Source organism: Hemitrygon akajei, chromosome 5 (assembly GCF_048418815.1).
Source record: "Hemitrygon akajei chromosome 5, sHemAka1.3, whole genome shotgun sequence".
Lineage (NCBI taxonomy): Eukaryota > Metazoa > Chordata > Chondrichthyes > Myliobatiformes > Dasyatidae > Hemitrygon > Hemitrygon akajei.
Genome location: NC_133128.1, coordinates 70,863,597 through 70,882,867, shown reverse-complemented (window position 1 = coordinate 70,882,867; position 19,271 = coordinate 70,863,597). Strand labels below are relative to the sequence as shown.

Genomic DNA, 19,271 nt, shown 5'->3' with positions numbered 1-19,271 from the left:
GGCACATTGATATAAGGAAGATGGATGGATATGGACATTGTGTGGGTAGGAGGGGTTAGTGCCTGGGTGTTATTGATTTGCTTTGAAGTTGGCTTGGCACAACATTGTGGGCCAAATGGCCTGTTCTTGCATTGTATTCTTCTATGATCTATATTCTTGATATCTGTTTTTAGGGGAAAATGGTAAGAGGCCTACGTTTCCCTCCTGTCATCTTTGGACACTGCACTATCCTATCTAATTCCACAGCCATTCTAGACCAAGTTGTAAAGCCCACATACCTCCTTTAAGATGCATTCAGAGCAGAAAATATAACTTAATGTCAATCACAACATCAACCTCATCTGTAAATGCATTAGTGAACATATGCTTGTAGTCATGACTACTGAAATATATACTTAGCTGCAATTAGAAGGGTCTCCCTGAGACGGAGAGGGAGTCATCCTTTACCACCTTGCTTTGCTATCAAACTACTCGTCATGTTGGTTTAAGGGTTGGTGCACAACAGGCCTGACGTTTACTACAGCTCAAAATAGCATCAACTGTATTGTTGATTTATGATATTATAAACACCATAGAGTCAGTGGAAGAGCATGATCAAAGAAAAGACAATCTGGAATCTGAGTCTGGAACGGACTATCTGCTGGAGGAACTCAGCAAGTCAAGCAGCATGTGGGAGGTGGAGGAAGAATTGTCAGCAACCTGCGTTATTGTAGCAGAGTGAATCTTGATGCAGTGTTTCAAACACTGACAATTCCTTTCCCCATGACAAATGTTGTTCAACTTTCATTAAAACCATTTTCAGCTAGACTAAATTTAGAAAAACTAGCAGGGCCTTTCGCCCATCGAGTCCACACTAGCAACCATTTAGTTACAATCTTCATTCTCCCCATCCTTATCCCTCTCCCCCCCAACCCCAATTCCACCATTCACCCACACAGGAGCAATTTCACAGCTAATGAACTCCTGCAATCTGCATGCCTAGGATGTGCAGGAAATCTGTAATCGTAGGGAGCTCATGCATTCTCCTCTCACACTGCAGCTGAGGCAGTAACTCTGTTGGCTATACCCTCCCCCCCTTCAAATATGACCCCATGGTAATGGGGTCTTTCCAAATGGGGGATTCAGTCCAAGTTGCTCTTCGGCTCCATCACGACTTTCTTCATATTTAAAAACAGTTTGTTGTTTGATCATTGCCCATTGTCATCTTGTAGCAACATTGTGTTCTGAACTTAAGAAAATAATGTTAACCAACTCAATGTCCTGAATATTCATAATTTATTGAAAATTAACACTTTCATATATTAACAGATATAAAAGAAAACCTATACTGTACATGTTTAACTCATGATTTGCTTACAAGTAGAACTAATACAATCTAAAGTTACCTGCATTTTTGTACTCTGTACTTAAGATTTGTGAAGCATCTACAGCACAGTTATATTCAGCTTACATTGTATTCTAAACACTACAACTTTGGCCACTGATTTTATTGTTCATACAGTTCCACAATACTTAAAATGAAAAAGCACAGTGAACAGAAAAATTTTAAACCAAAATGGACAGTTGCAAGCCTGTTAAAATAATGGAAACAAGGCTGAAGGGAAAACTGGAATTAACACGATTGTGGAATGACTTCAAGCAGGTACTTGCTTTCCAAATTGTCAGCTTCAAAAAAAGTAGTGCCCACTATTCCTAGCAGACAAGGATAAATTTAAATCCACCATTCACAGAGCAGTTAAAGGGACATTTATAAATCAAGGCAAGCTAATGTTTATACCAATTAAGTCACATAGGTCTGGGCAAACATGCTCGGTTAATTAAAATAGGCAAATATGGGGAGTGAAAAATCCAATTTTCAACAGCAGTCAATTGTTTATGGCAGGGTTATAGCAGTGGACAATGGGTTCAAATTCATGGTTCCATAGAAGACTGCTCGATAAGAATTTAGGCAAGAATTAAAATTATTTCAAGAGGCCTTACATCAGGCCAAGATGCAGCCAAGTACAAAATGTTATACAATTCCAATTCCCAATACATCACAGGTGCAGTTTAAGTGTGATCTCCTCAGTATTGCCAAGTGGTAGACAGTTGGAAATCATTCAATTCAAATCCATTAGAAATCCAATTCAACCTTCCAGGATAGCATAGTAGTACATTGCACCAACAAGGACAAAAAACTGAAATGAGAGAAAAAAAAATGGCAGTTTGTATTAATTAGTTCATTATTTCAAATCTTCTATTCAAGTTAAAGTACAATTGTCAGAGTGATTAAATATTGCACAGGACATCAGGGGAACCGATCACTCACTTCAGAAAAGGGAACATTACATGTGCACATAGTGCTGATGAAGCCTCAAAGCCCAAGGTAGCCCTTCCATACTTGCACTCAATCATTGTACTGACTTGTACTAGGCTGCTTTGAAGACTGGCATTAAACAGAAACTTGATCTCGACTCAGTCCTACCTACTGAATATTTATCACATTATAGGGACAAAGTTTTAAAAAAAAGTGAATCAGTTAATGATTACCACAGCAGGGATTTGTAAACTCTATTCCATAACAAGATGTAGCATTCAAATTAATGGAATAAGCAGCACTGGGGCCAAATAACATTCATACACTTTATCAACACACTTATCAAAATTATCAACATACACTTGATAATTGAAAATCCTTTGGACCGAGTGCACAAGTATTATCAAACAATACATTAAAGATAAAGACTTACTGTCCAACAAAGAATGGCAAATCCAAACCATGCAACACCCCAAGCGTGTCTACTCAGAGCTCCTGAGATAGCTTCATAGCAACCCTAAAATTATTACAAACCATTAATACAAGTTTAATATTGTTTGCATAAAACAAACATTGATTTCATTAATATGAACAAAATCATGTACTCATGGACTCAAAATAGATCCTATTGCCTGCTCAATAGTGACTGCAGACAGGTGATAGTTAGAATATTGCATTTACTGCAAGTACTCACTCACCTTTGTCCAGTTATTGCTTTAACTAGTTCAGTTGTTGCTTTAACCAGCTCTAGGACAAATGAATAAACTAGATATTTTTTGCATTCATCCCCGAGAAGTGTTCAATTTATAAAAGCTGGCATCACCTCCTTACAAGTCTAAAAATGAGATACTATCCACTTTGTCACACTGAAAGGAATATTCAAAACATTTTGCTCAGCTTTTACACATTTCCCATAACAATTAACAGGCATCATCAATCTTGGAATTGTTAAATCAATTAAGTGTTACTGTATAGGCTTGATCCCCTTACTAAAAGCATCTCCCATAACATTTATAATACAGCAAACAAGGCAGCTCTTCCAGTAATTTCACTGTACCCAGTAGCTCCAGAAGTGTAATCCATGACTGCATGTGTAGACCAAAAGACAAAGCAAAAAGCCTAACAGATTCTGGGCCCAGACTAGAAATCTGATCTCCTTGTCAATCTCAACAATGCCTCAGTTGTCCACACATACCAAGATACTTGGATACTTGGTTAGAAAACAGTCTGATATAGAATCTGACACGTGCCAAGTAGTCCTTTCAGGCTCTGTAAGAATTACCGTCCACCCCTAATTGCTATTTGCTTCCCCAATGAGCCAACTACATTGTCCACATGCATGTTTATTGGTGAATAGTGAACTCCTCCCACAGCAGCTTATTTGCCAATAAGAATTTCTTTCCATCCAAAGTGCAAAGAGAGCCTACAAGCACAGGCTGTCCACTGCAAGTTATTGTATACTTATGAATAAAGAGGAGACTTTTTGGCCGCTTTTTAAAATGCCAGCATGTTCAATGATCAAGCTGCTTCTACAGGGTTCATCTCCTGCCAAGATGCAGGTCAACTCATCAAACCTTGATAAGCATCACTGTCTTCAATTGACTGGTGACAAAACCCTCTGGCTAGGTTAAGGATCATTTTGGTTTGGAGTGGCTGGGGTGTAAATGCACAAGTAAAGCTGTAAAAACCAAAGAGGAAGATGAAGGATGGCCCCATCATAGGAAGCTTGCCAAAAAAGGGATATTGAAGGGAAGGGAAAAGTGAACAAGGAACAATGTAGTGGAAAAGGTCAACTATTTGGGTGGGGGTGAGAAAGAGGGCATAGGCATGTGGCTAGAGTGTGTTACCTTGTGTGATAGTCTCAGGATTGTAGTGGGTGGTCATTGTACACGACCTAACATGAAAAATATCTGCAGTCAACTTCCACAAAGTGTAAAACCCTCCACTGAAGGACAACACAAGACCAAAGTATTCCCCAAAGTAACTTCAACTCATTAAGTTGCATCCCTTAAAGTAAATATGTTCAAGTGGAAGAATCAGATTTACCTGATTATAAACATAGCCATTGGCGCCAAGCTTGCATGCATCAAGATTAAGGATTTGGCCAAAAGGGGATGTCTTACAACACTGTCGAGGCCAGGGAAATTCAGAATCCAAATGGTTTGATCTGAATGCGGAGTTAAAATTAATCCAGTCTTCAGGTCCATTTACACCACAGCATTCATTCTGCAAATGAAAGACAAGTTACTTCAGTCACTTGGTTTTAAAGAAAACTGCATAAATACAGGATTGCAGATTCCTTGGCTGGCTCTGCAATGGTTGCCCGTTTTAGCTTTCTTCCCAAGATCTTCCTTCAAGCCACCACCTCCATACACACTTTTATTAGGAATTACCATCAATGTTGGGTTGCTACAACCAAATATTACATAACTAGATTCTTTATTAATAATGTATCCAACCTCTCTCCCGCTTACTTACGTTAGGCATGATGTGATTCCAAGTATTTGTGACATCTACAAAGTTCCTGAATTCTACTTGATTCTGCCAGTTTCTGTTAGAATATAGCTTCAGCATTTGTTTGAGGAAGAAATTTGGAACAAACTACAAGAAAATAGATATTGGGGAAAAAAAATCAATTTACACATCTAAATCTGAAATAAATCATCCCCACTCCCTCCCAGCCCATTCCAAAAGAGGCAAAAAAAAAGATTCAATGTCTGAAGATAACAAAAGTATGCAATAAACTATGAAAATTGGGAATTTTTTGACCAAGTCAGATTTTATAACCTAATCTTAAAATTTTAAATGGATACAGATACAAGTGGCAAAGGGCCTTGAGCATCAAAATATAGCTGTAATGAGAAGCGAATTTAGCAGATGTAGAATCACAATCTACATATTGCAGTAAGGCTACAGCTGGATTGATTTGTTGTGTCAGTAATGATCAAAGCTAAACATATTCAGGAGTCTAGAATACTGCTTTCATGTTTTGAAGAACATTTTCCTTATCCGGGTTGCTGCCTGATTTCCCAAGTACCTCTTAGCCATAGAGCCATAGAACATTACAGCACAGAAACAGGCCTCTTGGCTGTACCGAACCGTTTTTCTGCCTAGTCCCACTGACCTGCACCTGGACCATATCCCTCCATACACCTCTCATCCATGTACCTGTCCAAGTTTTTCTTAAATATTAAAAGTGAGCCTGCCTTTACCACTTCATCTGGCAGCTCATTCCACACTCCCACCACTCTGTGTGAAGAAGCCCCCCCCAATGTTCCCTTTAAACTTTTCCCCCTTCACCCTTAACCCATGTCCTCTGGTTTTTTTTCTCCCCTAGCCTCAGTGGAAAAAGCCTGTTTGCTTTCACTCTATCTATTCCCATCATAATTTTATATACTTCTATCAAATCTCCCCTCATTCTTCTACGCTCCAGAAAATAAAGTCCTAACCTATTCAACCTTTCTCTGTAACTCAGTTTCTCAAGTCCCTGCAATATCCTTGTAAACCTTCTCTGCACTCTTTCAACCTTATTAATATCCTTCCTGTAATTAGGTGACCAAAACTGCTCACAATACTCCAAATTCAGTCTCACCAATGTCTTATACAACCTCACCATTACATTCCAACTCTTGTACAGAATATTTTGATTTATAAAAGGCCAACATACCAAAAGCTCTCTTTACGACCCTATCTACCTATGATGCCACTTTTAGGGAATTGTGTATCTGTATTCCCAGATCCCTCTGTTCTACTGCACTCCACAGTGTCCTACCATTTACCTTGTATTTTCTACCTTGGTTTGTCCTTCCAAAGTGCAATTTCTTACACTTGTCTGCATTAAACTCCATCTGCCATTTTTCAGCCCATTTTTCCAGCTGGTCCAAATCCCTCTGCAAGCTTTGAAAACCTTCCTCACTGTCCACTACACCTCCAATCTTTGTATCATCAGCAAATTTGCTGATCCAATTTACCACATTATCATCCAGATCATTGATATAGCCACTAGTCACAGGCCTCCACTCAGAGAAGCAATCCTCCACTACCACTCTCTGGCTTCTCCCATTAAACCAATGTCTAATCCAATTTACTACCTTACTATGTATACCTAGTGACTGAATCTTCCTAACTAACCTCCCATGCAGGACCTTGTCAAAGGCCTTACTGAAGTCTATGTAGACAACATCCACTGCCTTCCCTTCATTCGCTTTCCTTGTAACCTCCTCGAAAAACTCTAATAGATTGGTTAAACATGACCTACCACACACAAAGCCATGTTGACTCTCCCTAACAAGTCCCTGTCTATCGAAGTACTTGTAAATCCTATCTCTTAGTACTCCTTCCAATAATTTACCAACTACCAATGTCAAATTTACCGGCCTATAATTTCCCAGATTACTTTTAGAGCCCGTTTTAAACAACAGAACAACATAAGCTATCCTCCAATCCTCCGGCACCTCACCTGTAGATACCGACATTTTAAATATATCTGCCAGGGCCACTGCAATTTCAATACTAGTCTCCTTCAAGGCCCAAGGGAATACCCTGTCAGATCCTAAGGATTTATCTACTCTGATTTCCCTCAAAACAGCAAGCATCTCCTCCTCTTCAATCTGTATAGGTTCCATGACCTCACTACCTGTTTGCCTTATTTCCATAGACTCCATGCCAGTTTCCTTAGTAAATACAGATGCAAAAAACCCATTTAAGATCTCCCACATTTCTTTTGGTTCCATACATAGCCGACCACTCTGATCTTCAAGAGGACCAATTTTGTCCCTTACTGTCCTTTTGCTCTTAATATACCTGTAGAAGCTCTTTGGATTAACCTTCACCTTGACTGCCAAAAGTTACTCATGTCTTCTTTTAGCCCTCATGATTTCTTCCTGAAGTTTTTTTTTTGCACTTTTTATACTCCTCAAGCACCTTATTTTCTCCCTGTTGCCTATAAACGTTATACATCTCTCTCTTCTTTATCAGAGTTCCAATATCCCTCAAGAACCAAAGTACCTTATTCACTTTGCTTTTAATCCTGACAGGAACATACAAACTCTGCACTCAAAAATATCTAATATTATAAACTACCATTTACGACTTCAGCAGATTAGTGCAATTGTACAAGATCAATACCTCAAACATATTCTGTCACTTCAAACTACCTTTTATCTTTGCCCACATTGTAACTGTATGGGCAGAGTAAATATTATTTAAACTTAATGCATGCCATTATGATAGCACCTTGTCATCCATATAGAATATTTAGTTTGGGAATAAATTTACAAGCAAAAATATAGGTACATTACACTGCATTTCAAACTACTTCATTAACTCAAAGTTTACTCATGAAATTAGCAATATTACCTTGAATACTGGTTACTTACATAGTCTCGATGTGTCGCAGCTGTGATACAGGAGGCAACTTCAAAGATGTAAACAATTATCATCAGTACAAGGTACTGAAACAGAACAAATGCCATTTAAGTATAGTGGCTACAAAGGCTACTAAGTGTTTTTGATACTCAACATATTTTGTGGTCAACTGCATTGCTACTGATAACTGAAATTGGCATGATTAATTGGTCATTCATTCCTTCATTGCTTTGTTATTTTCAGTAACTATTTACCACAACTGTTTACTTGAATCCATTACATGGAACAGGGCATCACATTTCATTTGTCTGAAGAGTAACCATGTTCCTTTCAGTATCTGAAAGCAATTTAATCTCTCCCCACACACAATCTGAATGATATTTTTTTTTTTTTACTAACTACAGTCGGCCCTCCTTATCCGCAGATTCAACCAACCGCGGATCAGGAAAACCTGGAAGTTCTCTCTCCAGCACTCGTTACTTGAGCATGTACAGACTATTTTTTCTTGTCATTATTCCCTAAACAATACAGTATAACAACTATTTACATAGCATTTACATTGTATTAGGTATTGTAAGTAATCTAGAAATGACTTTAAAGTACAGGCAGTCCCCGGGTTATGAATGAGTTTCATTCCTGAGTCCGTCTTTAAGTCAGATTTGAAGTCAGAACAGGTACATCCGATATTATTTAGTGTCAGTTAGTCAAATGTTTTTCTTAGTATATAGTACATACTTTACCTTTCTATGCATATAAAACACTTAAGAAACATACGTACCGGTATTTCAATAATTTAACCACTGTGTTGCTTAGTAATAATCATAGCTTTCATCGGGGCAGGGCCTTTCACATTCTCCATTAAAATTGTTCTGATCATTGACCGGATGTAGTCTAACGCTTTTCCAATGACCGATGGCGTTTCACCTCTTTCTGATCGCTTTATTACTTCCACCTTATTTTCAATCGCGATTGTGATTATTTTCGTGAACAGAAACACTGCAGATTCAGAGCTCACTGCCAGGTCCTAATGTCCACCGCATGGAGACATGTTAAATAAAGTCTGGGTTTCCAATGGGTCCTGAAGACCACCGCACTGATTCAGGTTAAATAAGGGACTTGAGCATCCACAAATTTTGGTATCCGCTGGGGGTCCCGGAACCAATCCCCCGCAGATAATGAGGGGCGACTGTATGCATTTTATTAAAAAATACAATTACAATTTCCCAGAGTGCGCCATTTTGGTTCATCACAAAACAAAATACATGTTCAATGAAGTTCTCAAAAAAACTTGAATTAAAGAATTCAATTTTTGGATTACCAGTGATGGACTCTAGTCTATTATCCCCTTCAGCTTGCCATTTGATTGCATTTGTTACATTAATAGCCAGAAGATCCTTTTTATTTAAATGGAAAGATTCTAATCCCACTACTACATTTCAATGGTTTTCCCAAACTATAACGTGCTTAAACTTAGAAAAAATTAGGAGTGGCTCTATCGACCCTTCGGTTAAATTTGAAGAAACTTGAAGACCATTTATTCAACATTTTCATATATTGTAAGCTGACCTTTTCCGAATCCTTCTTAATAGCTTTTTGTACGTGTATAGAGGAGAGCTTTTTGTAACGATTTTAACCGATGGAACAAGGCAGCTCAGCTTTTGTTTTGTTTTTAATTCTGTTTTTTTTTCCCTGTTAGTTTAGGGGGATTTTTTTCTCTTGTAAAATCTATTTCTTTGTATCTTTTTCATGTTTAGTTACTAAGAGATTGGGAGGTTTAGATTGCACATGTTACTCGGAGTCTGTTTATGTATACGTTAACCGTTATTAATGTAATTCCGATCTCTTTGTATCACAATCACTGTTATGTTTATCTATTTGAAACTTAATAAAAAAGATTGATAAGAATTTATATTACAGACATTTCTTGTAAACAGAAAGAATCTATGCAAGTCCTAGTGAATATAACTAGAGTTCAAACTTACTGTCAAGATAACTTTCTTGGCTGACTTCATGATTCCAAATATACCAAGAATGCTCAGCAGAAACAGGAAGAAGCCGACAAAGAGACCGATCCATGCAGCAGCGAAAATATCCGTGTTATCAGCAGCTGCCAGCAAAGGCCAGAGCCTGTGCTGATCCGAGACGTGGAAGATACATTCAGCCGTCAATGCAATGCCACATAACTGCCAAACAGGAGCAAAGAGATCAGTCAAAAGCTGCACCTTTCAAACAACTGTCAAGTTTCAAATTGCTTCTGGAAAACCGAGAAAGTACAACCAAAACTAGGACTTCTGGAGAATATTCTCAAATTCTCCTAGGTGGGCAATTATTTACAGTTCTTTTACAAAGAAAAATAGAGTCAACTTCACCAAGTTCTCACAAGAAACAGCGTACAAGGAAAATGTTCCCTCAGAATGTCTCAGCATTTGTTATCGGTGTGAGCTAAAGTAGTATGTCAAGTTCCAATACAATCAACATCAGAAGAGCAGGGGGTGAGCATCAAAACAAAAAGTCCTTGCTTATTTTGATATTTTTATTAAGAGTTTCTCAGCCCTTAATGGAAGAGCTCTGTACAGCATCCGAAGTATCTAAATAGGAACAAACTTCCCATGCAGACAAATTATTTTAATCCACAGGGAAAATAATCATTTAGCAAATATAGACAAAGACCATTTGCATTCAAGCATTGGTATTGTTCCTGGCATAGATATGTAGTTTGGTTATCTTCAAATGATAAAGAATCTATACATTCCCAACTATCATTGATTGAGACTGAACAACCCAACTGCAGTTTCAAATTAATGAACAGCACCAAATTTCGAAGGGAATACTGTTATCCAAAACAGATTAAAATGATAATATTTCCAGAATGAATGTAAAATAGAGATGCTGCTGAACAGCTGTTATTTTTCCCCCACCACTAGTTTTCAACCATTGTCTGCTTAGGCAAGGTAGATACTTATAACATCTAGGAGATATTGATTCAGAATTAAAATACAAAGGTTAGTCGCGAATTAAAGAAAAGGAAGAGGATAGTTGGAAAACAGTCCTCTTTAGAAATATTAATATTATTACAGAGAAAAAAAATGTCAATAAGGAAGAAGTGCAGGCACACTGGGCTTGAAGTAGATGTTTTTGGACAATGGGTTGGGCAGCCCAAAGGAAGAAGAAAACAAAAATCAAAGTGCTCAGGTCAGTGTAAGCATCTTTTCCCGTGGGTGCTTCTACAACCTCTGTTGTATTCAGATTGCCTGCTAGAATTTGCTTTGCTATGTTATCCTTAAGCATTATTATCCAACTTTTAAGTTTTTGTTTTGAAAAAAGGTAGTCAAACATCAGAATGTTAGAGAAAGCTGAAGTACCACAGAGTCAGACTTGGTAATTCCACCCCCCCCCCCCCCCCCAGTGTTTTAGATAAAAATACTGATTCTGGGAAAATGTTCTGATTTATGTAGTATCCGAGCACACATTCTTATTCCAGATGCCTACTTCCACTGAAATTTAGTAGATCTCCCAGCAGAATTCTTCGCTCCTTTAACCAACTCTTTGGATAAGGGTCTGATGTCGGAGTATAGAGAATAAGTGCAGCCCAGGATATTCCAAGAGTTTAATGCGCCAGGATCAGCTTCCTCCAACTTTTCTCTCATGCCAGAGATCTGCATGCCAGGCTGGACCCTCTGTGGCCTTTAACCCCAGGACCACGTTCCCGCAGTAACTATATCCTTCAATAAATGAGAAATTTGGCAGATGCTAGCAATCCAAAGCAACACACAATGCTGGAGGAATTCAGTAGGTCAGGCAGCGCCTATGGAAATGAATAAACGGTCAACATTTCGGGGAAACCCACTGATGCCTCGAATATACAAATCAGCCGAGTAAACAGCCATACTCGGTCAGCAAGTCAACTTCTGTTTAGTTCAAATAAATTAACGCACTTTGACAAGGAGCTGCTGGGGCGATTATGGTAAATTAACAGTCACACCTTTGAATGTGTGATTACATCTAACATTGGCAATCGTGACACAGCCAGGGCTTTGGCAGATGGGAAGCACAAATCTCTGCTGGCTGTCAAAAGCTGCCCTGAAGCATAACCAGCCACCAATACAACACTTGTCTTTCAACAACTTTGGAATCAATCTCCCATTGGAAACCTGCACATCATAAATTGCATGGCCCAAGAGAGAAATCTGTCGGCAGAATCACTAGCTAATTATTTAGGTTTTTTGATGTTGATATCCAATTACAGAGCAGATACAGGAACACAATGCAAATCTCAGTTAATACTCACCATAATCACCACATTTCCAAAAATGAGCAGTCCTTGGAAAGCCCTAACTCCAGAACTTCCTTTAGCCATTTTGAGTCACCTAAAAAGGAAACAAAATTAATCCTTCCAGCTGGCATAGAAACAATTACAGCAAGTATCATGGTAAAGAAATGTAACTAGTAGGAGAAATATTGCACTTTGTTCTGGAAAATGCAGCCACTTCTCAGATTGATTAGAAAGGCCAATTCTCTCAACTGTTTTCAATAATGTTTTTCAAAAAAAAACCCACTGGGGAATGCTCACATCTAGTTATGTTACTTGCATTTATATCTGAAAGCTTCAAAAAAAATTAGACTGGTTTATCCAGGATTCAAACCCATAATTTTACAAGTTCACACAAACAAAAGCTTAGCAAATACATCATTATACAGAAGAGCCAAGATAACCAATCTCTGAAGTAACTGCAGCTAAAACAGCTTTTGGTACAAAATAAGTTAAGAAAAGTACAACCAATGTATCAGAACAGTGAGAAAATATATATAGATATATTTTTTTTTCTGCAGTAAAGACCCTGCATGATAGAGTATCTGACACCAAGAAATTTATTGAAGACAACAAGCATTTTGTGAAAGAAAGTCCTTGAAGATTAATCAGAGTGGTATCCCTCAAGCTTCAGCATCGGAAACTGAACGTTTTCCAAATAACTGAGGCACAAAGGAAACCTGACCAGGATGCAGTCAGCACTTGTCAGCATTATCTTCTATTCTTCACTGAAGTGATACCTGAAGATGCAGTCCAGTAGCTCGAAACAGAAATCCCACAAAAACCCAAGTACAGCACCACAGCCAACCCCAGGATGTCTACTGAGACAACCTTCAGGGGGAAAACACGTCGCTAAAAACAAAAACAACAGGGAACCCAGTTCAATCAGTTCATAATCAGTTAGAAACACTGATAGTTTCGGAGTTCTCTTCCGTCAATCTGGAAGATATAGACAAACATGCACACAAAACGATCCCATATCCTTGGCTCTGTCGTGTAACTTTAGGCCACACCATTAGCTGCAGGGTGGGAACAACAGGTTTAACCGCATTCTTTAAGTGACGAACTGCAACATTCCAAATTAGCAACTTGGAGCGACACCAACAATTGGTTATCAATACACCCATTTATTACATGGGAAAGGGTGGACGTGGTGCGACTTAAGCCAGAAATGCTCGCCCAAATTACGCGCCCCAAACGCTGGGATCACAAACAGGTCAGTGGCAACCCAGGAGGCAGAAGCGCGACACACCCATCGATTTCCAAGTCACATGCTGGAGTGAGGCGGCCAGCTGAGAAGATCTTTTGTACTTTAAAAAAGAGTCACACCGAGTGGTAATAATAAAATTACCTCAAAAATGACCGGGTGAAAACCAGGAAAATTTCCACAAAACCAAACGACGAACTACATACATGCCATCAGTTGGTGTGACAAAAGTTCAGTTACAAACACTGCTTGGAATTAAAGCTTCTCTTTACCCCATATAATGCAGGTATAATAGCCAAGAACAAAATAAAATCGCCCCAACCAGACGAACAAAGGGCGCAAAATATTTCTAGCATCGGACTAAACAGGAATTGGGTGGGAGCTCGGTAAGTTTATAAACCCTTCTTACCTGCACAACACCTGTTCCCCTGCTCTCCAGTAGCCGACTGAACTCGCAGCTTTTATAGATAGCTTATATAGCACTGGCGCGCTGCCCCGGCCCCACCTCCCAAAGCCTCGCCCTCTCGGCGCATGGGGTCTCGTTCCGGGGAAATAAAGCCCTCTCCAGAATCGCCTCCTTTCTGATGAGTATTTCCAGCAATTCTTTTCATCTGTTGAATTTCAGATCGTCGGTATCCGTCGTATTTTATTTTAATAACAATGTAAATCAGCTGCGGATTCTTTTTTTTTAGTCGGTCAAAACAGTTTATGAATCAGCTGAAATGCCATGTAAGAAACTGGTATCTTCTTGGCAACTTCTGACAACAAGTGCAACTGACTACTGTTATTGCAGAAAAGTCTTTAGGACCTGGAAGAAAAGTGGGGCACTCTGAGGAAACCCAGATGGTCACAAAGATAACATGCAAACTCCACACCATGGCATCTGAGGTCAGGATTTAATGCTGTTCTCTGGCATTCTGTGGAAACTGAAAAGGTCTCATGTTGTTAATCTTCCATTTGAAAAGGCACTCAGCACACACAGAGTGCTGGAGGAACTCAGCAGGCCAGGCAGCATCAATGAAAAAAAACAATCTACCTGTTGGGCTGAGAGCCACAGGCCAGACTTTTTTCCATAGATGCTGCTGACCTGATGAGCTCCTCCATATTTTGTGTGTGTTGCTTGGATTTCCAGCATCTGCAGATGTTCTCTTGTTAGTGATTTGAAAAGTCATCATGATTCTCTCCCTTTCCAAGGACACTGCCTGACACAGAGAGCATTTGTTTTGTGCCAGATTTCCAGATTCTGAATTATTTTTTATTCCGAAATGACTTCCTGAGGTTTACATGAAATGTGTTATAATCAGGTGAATGCAATGGAAGATTAAGGAAGATTTGGATGAGTGTAGACAAAGAGAAGCAGCATTAGGAATTGGTGGAAGGAAAAGGGAGAGTGTTGGGGAAGTGTGCTGAATGGAATGTGCCCTTATTATATACAAATTCAGAAACACAATGCTCAGATGCTACTGAAGTGGGGGTGGGGGGTGGTTGTGGGTGGGGGTGCCATGGAAAATGGAAAGCATTTAATTCAGCCGAAGCAGTCAAGGGAGTACAGAAGGCCTCACAACTCTTAAATACTGCAGGGGTTTGGGATTGTGACTGTATCCTGAGGTTGTGGGAATTTCGATGGTGAGAACAGCATTCAAAGTTCAAGGTAAATTTTATCATCAAAGTACATTTACAACCCTGAGATTCATTTTCCTGTGGGCGTACACAGGAAATCTATAGAATAGTAACTATAGCAGGATCAATGTAAGATCAACCAGAGTGCAGAAGGCAACAAACTGTGCAAATATATATAAATAGCAATAAATAATAAGAACATGAAATAATGAGATAAAGAGTCCTTAAAGTGAGATCATTGGTTGTAAAAACACCTCAATGGATGGGAAAGTGAGTGCAGTTATCCCCTTTATTCAAGAGCCTGATGGTTGAGGGGTATTAACTGTTCTTGAAGATGATGGTGCATGTCCTGAAGCTCCTGCAGTGAGAGCAAAGTATGGCCTGGGTGGTGGGGATCTCTGATGATGGGCTTTCCTACGATAGTGTTTCGTGTTGATGGGCTCAGTGTCTGGAAGGGCTTTACCTGTGATATACTGGGCTGAATCCACTACCTCATGTAGGATTTTCTGTTTAAAGGCTTTGGCGTTTCCATACTAAACTGTGATGCATCCAGTCAATATACTCTCCACTACACATCTACAGAAGTTTGTCAAAGTTTTAGATGTCATGCTGAATCTCCACAGACTCCTAAATTGTAGAGGTGCTGCCATGTTCACTGATTGCCCATATTACACCAAGACACTATGCAAAATCCCTTTTTAAACTGGTCAGTTAGTTACTGTGCACAAGCAACACACACAAAATGCTGGAGGAACTCGGTAAGCCAGGCAGCATCTATGGAAAAGAGTAAAGAGACGACATTTCCAGCCGAGACTCTTTTCCACAGATGCTGCCTGGGCTGCTGAGGTCCTACAGCATTTTTTGTGTACCTTGCTCAGATTTCCAGCATCTGAAGGTTTTCTCTTGCACCAATTAGTGATACATTCTTTTATTTCACATCATTGGGACATACAGTACTTGAGTGATGCAGTTACTATGTTAAGCTGTGAAAACTTAAGAGAAATTAAACTTCAAAAATATCCTGTTAGAATTTTGTAGAGTAACATGGACAATAATAACATGGTGTCATGTAGGAATCCTGAGAAGATAACAGAGATTGGAGATGCTGGAATCGGGTAGCTCGCCCCAGTTTTTTTTTCTATTATATGGACGAATACATTGGTGCTGCTTCCTGCCACTATGTGAAACTCAGCAATTTTATCAACCTTGCTAATAATTTCAACTCTGTTCTCGTAATCGCTTGGACCATTTCTGACACCTCTCTCTCATTACGGGCTCTTTTTGTCTCCATTTCAGAAGACAGATTTTCTGCTGACATTTCCTGTAAATCCACCAACTCCTGCAGCTACCTGGAGCACATTCTTCACACCGTTTCTTGTAAGAAATCCATCCCTTTCTCCCAGTTTCTCTATCTCTTGCCGCATCTGCAGTCTAGATGAGGTCTTCCATTCCAGGACATTTGAAATACCCTCGTTATTTCATGGCTTACCCCTTTATTGAGATTGATAAGAGTATTTCATTTTCCCATTTCTTGGACTTCCCACTCTCACCATTCTCTACCACCCCACCCCCAAACAGAGCAGAGACAGTATTTCCCTCAACCTCACCTCTCAGCCTACTGGCCTTCTCATCCAGCACATCTATCCTTCATCTTTTCCAACAGCTGCAATGGGGACATATCATCAGCCATATCTTCCCCTCCCCATCCCCTCTGTCATCAGCATGAACTATTCTCTCCATGACTCCCTGGTATGCTCACTCCCCATTCCCCCCCCCCCCAACTTGTCCACCCGACCCTGACTCTGTACTTGCCCTCACAGCCACCAGAAGTGCAGGACTTGTTCCTACATCTCCACCCTCCCCACTGTTCAGGGACCTAAACAGCCCTTCCAGGTGAGGCAGATATTCATGTGCACATGTTCCAATCCTGACCGTGGCGTTCAACGGGAACAAGCAAAGGTTAGGTGGCTGAGGGGGGTAGTGAGCGTGCCAGGGAGCTCTGTTCGCCAAGTTTCAATCAGCTAGCGCCTGGAGTGTATTGTGAGAATGGAACGAACTGCCAGTGGGAGCGACGGATTCAGAATAAACTGGAACATTTAACTGAAGTTTGGATAGGTACATGGATGGGAGGGGTATGGAGGGCCATGGTCTGGATACAGGTGGGTGGGACTGGATAAGAGATGGGTTGAAGGGCTTGTTTCTATGCTGTAGTGCTCTGTGACTGAGCCATCTGAGCTCCCGACTGTGTTCCATTTCAACTCCCATCCCATAAGGATGAAATGATGAGCCTGAGAGCTCTTGAGTCAAGGGGAGATCACTGCCTTTCTTTTAACTCCAGGAGCATGCCAGCCTACAGTACTCTGAGCCATTCCATAGTAATCGATGCAGATAAGAATGGGCCACAATAGTCTTCCAACCCACTGTAGAAAACTAGACAATACTCTGTCTTCTTCTTCATTATTAAATAATGAACACCTGATTGGAGACCTTCAATCAATATCAGTACCTGCATTTGGAAAATAACTGGAGAAGGTAATCAATGGAGCTATCACCTACTGATCGTTCATCTACTTAACCAGGACTTCAACACTGTGTTCAATTAATCCAAGAGGGCATGCCTTGAGGACATTAGGCATGCAGAAATCAGGTACATAACTGATCAGATAAACAGCTAGATGAGTGCATAGAGCATGACATTAGTGTACGGATTTACTGCTGGAGGCTAGTAAATGTTCAGCTCTTACTGGTGGGTCATGGGTATAGTAGGAGGCTCAAAATGCACCTTTAGGCAGCCTAACAATGTTTCAAATTAGTGAGAAATCCGGGGGGGGGGGGGGCTGAAAGAAATAATAAAATTACAAATAAACTCTATGACTCCATAAAAGACTTGCCCTAAATCGCATTAACTGAGCCAAAATGATGAAAGGCCAGAAAGCCGAGCTATTCCATAGTGACACCCAGTGGCTAGAATTAGTAAATGCAGGCAGACAAATTTGATAATAAACTTACAGTAATGGGTTATCATGCTGTGGAATATTCACTTTTTTATTTTCCAAGATGCTCCCTCTCCTTGTGACTGTTTTTCAGCATTTCTGTGTTATCTTTATGCACACAGCTCCTGTATTATTTTGATTTACGTATATATACAGTGGGTTCCTATTAATTAATCGAGTCAGCCACTTATTTGGTACAACTCATAAAGAACAAAAACTAAAAGAGAAAATAGCCGGGATTCCCTTTGTTTATTTGGGACACTTTGCCACTTAATTCGGACAGCAGACGAGTGCTGAACAGTTTCTAACTAGTGTCAATTGCATGAACTTGTGTGGCCGTTAAGACGCTGCACTATGATTAGAGCAACAGTTCTTAAATAGCATCGTTTGCACGTGTTTGCACTGATAATTGGTACAGAATAAACAGTAAGACAATTTTGAATTGTTTTGCTCACTGCAGCTTCAAGCATTCAGGAGTGAAAATGAAACAACTTTACTACTTCAACAAGTTAGGAGATATGAAGAACTATTGACAATCATCTTGTATGTTACAATGAAAATGAAGATTTGGAGAACGCAGTCTTCAAAAGCATTATGTGAAGGCAGTCTATTACAATTCTTTACAACCCTACTTACCTGTTACACCGCTTTCAAGGAATTATGGATCTGTACTCCCAGATCCCTCTGTTCTACCGCACTTCTCAGTGTCCTATCTCTCATTGGTGTAAGACCTACCCTGGTTGTCCTGTCAAAGCACAACACCTCACACTTGTCTGCTTTAAATTCCATCTGCCATTTTTAAGCCCATTTTTCCAGCTGGTCCAGATCCCTCTGTGAGCTCTGATAGTTTTCCTCACCATCCACTACAACAGCCCAATTTTGGTGTCATCTGCAAATTTGCTGATCCAGTTTACCACATTATCATCCAGATCATTGATATAGATGACAAACAACAGTGGACCCAGTACCAATCCCTTCAGCATACCACTAGTCACAGGCTTCCAGTCAAAGAAGCAACCATCTACTACCACTCTCTGGTTTTTCCTGCAAAGCCCATGTCTGATCCAATCTGCTAGCTCATCTTGAATGCCAAGCGACTGAACCTTCTTGACCAATCTCCCCTTCAGTATCTTGTCAAATGCCTTGCTAAAGTCCATGTAGGCAACATTCACTGCCTTGCTTTGATCAACCTTCCTGGTGCCTTCTTTGAAAAGCTCTGTAAGATTCATTAGACATGATTTACCACGCACAAAGCCATGTTGGCTATCCCTATCAGTCCTTGTCTATCCAAATACTCATATTCAGTCGGCCCTCTGTATCCGTAGGGTTTGGTTACGGGACCCACCGCGGGTACCAGATTCCGCGGATGCTCAAGTCCCATATATAAAATGGCGTAGCATTTGCATATAACCTACATACATCCTCCCCTATACTTTAAATCGTCTCTAGATTACTTAGAATACCTAATACAATGTAAAT

General features: G+C 39.9%; 1 protein-coding gene across 2 annotated transcripts; it reads right to left on the bottom strand.

Annotated features, from left to right (window-relative positions):
- Positions 1-1,258: 1,258 nt before the first annotated feature.
- upk1a (uroplakin 1a) lies at positions 1,259-13,654 on the bottom strand. 2 transcript variants are annotated; one of them, XM_073045715.1, is made up of 8 exons: positions 13,589-13,654; positions 11,952-12,030; positions 9,646-9,846; positions 7,675-7,749; positions 4,775-4,897; positions 4,343-4,522; positions 2,730-2,813; positions 1,259-2,177 (listed from the first exon to the last, which is right to left on the bottom strand). In XM_073045715.1, exons 2-8 carry the CDS (start codon positions 12,018-12,020, stop codon positions 2,127-2,129), a joined length of 783 nt encoding a protein of 260 aa, XP_072901816.1. In that variant the 5' UTR covers positions 12,021-12,030; positions 13,589-13,654; the 3' UTR covers positions 1,259-2,126. The 2 variants fall into 2 exon arrangements, with proteins under 2 accessions (XP_072901816.1, XP_072901817.1); XM_073045716.1 differs by lacking the exon at positions 13,589-13,654 and adding an exon at positions 12,713-12,896.
- Between the last annotated feature and the right edge of the window lie 5,617 nt (positions 13,655-19,271).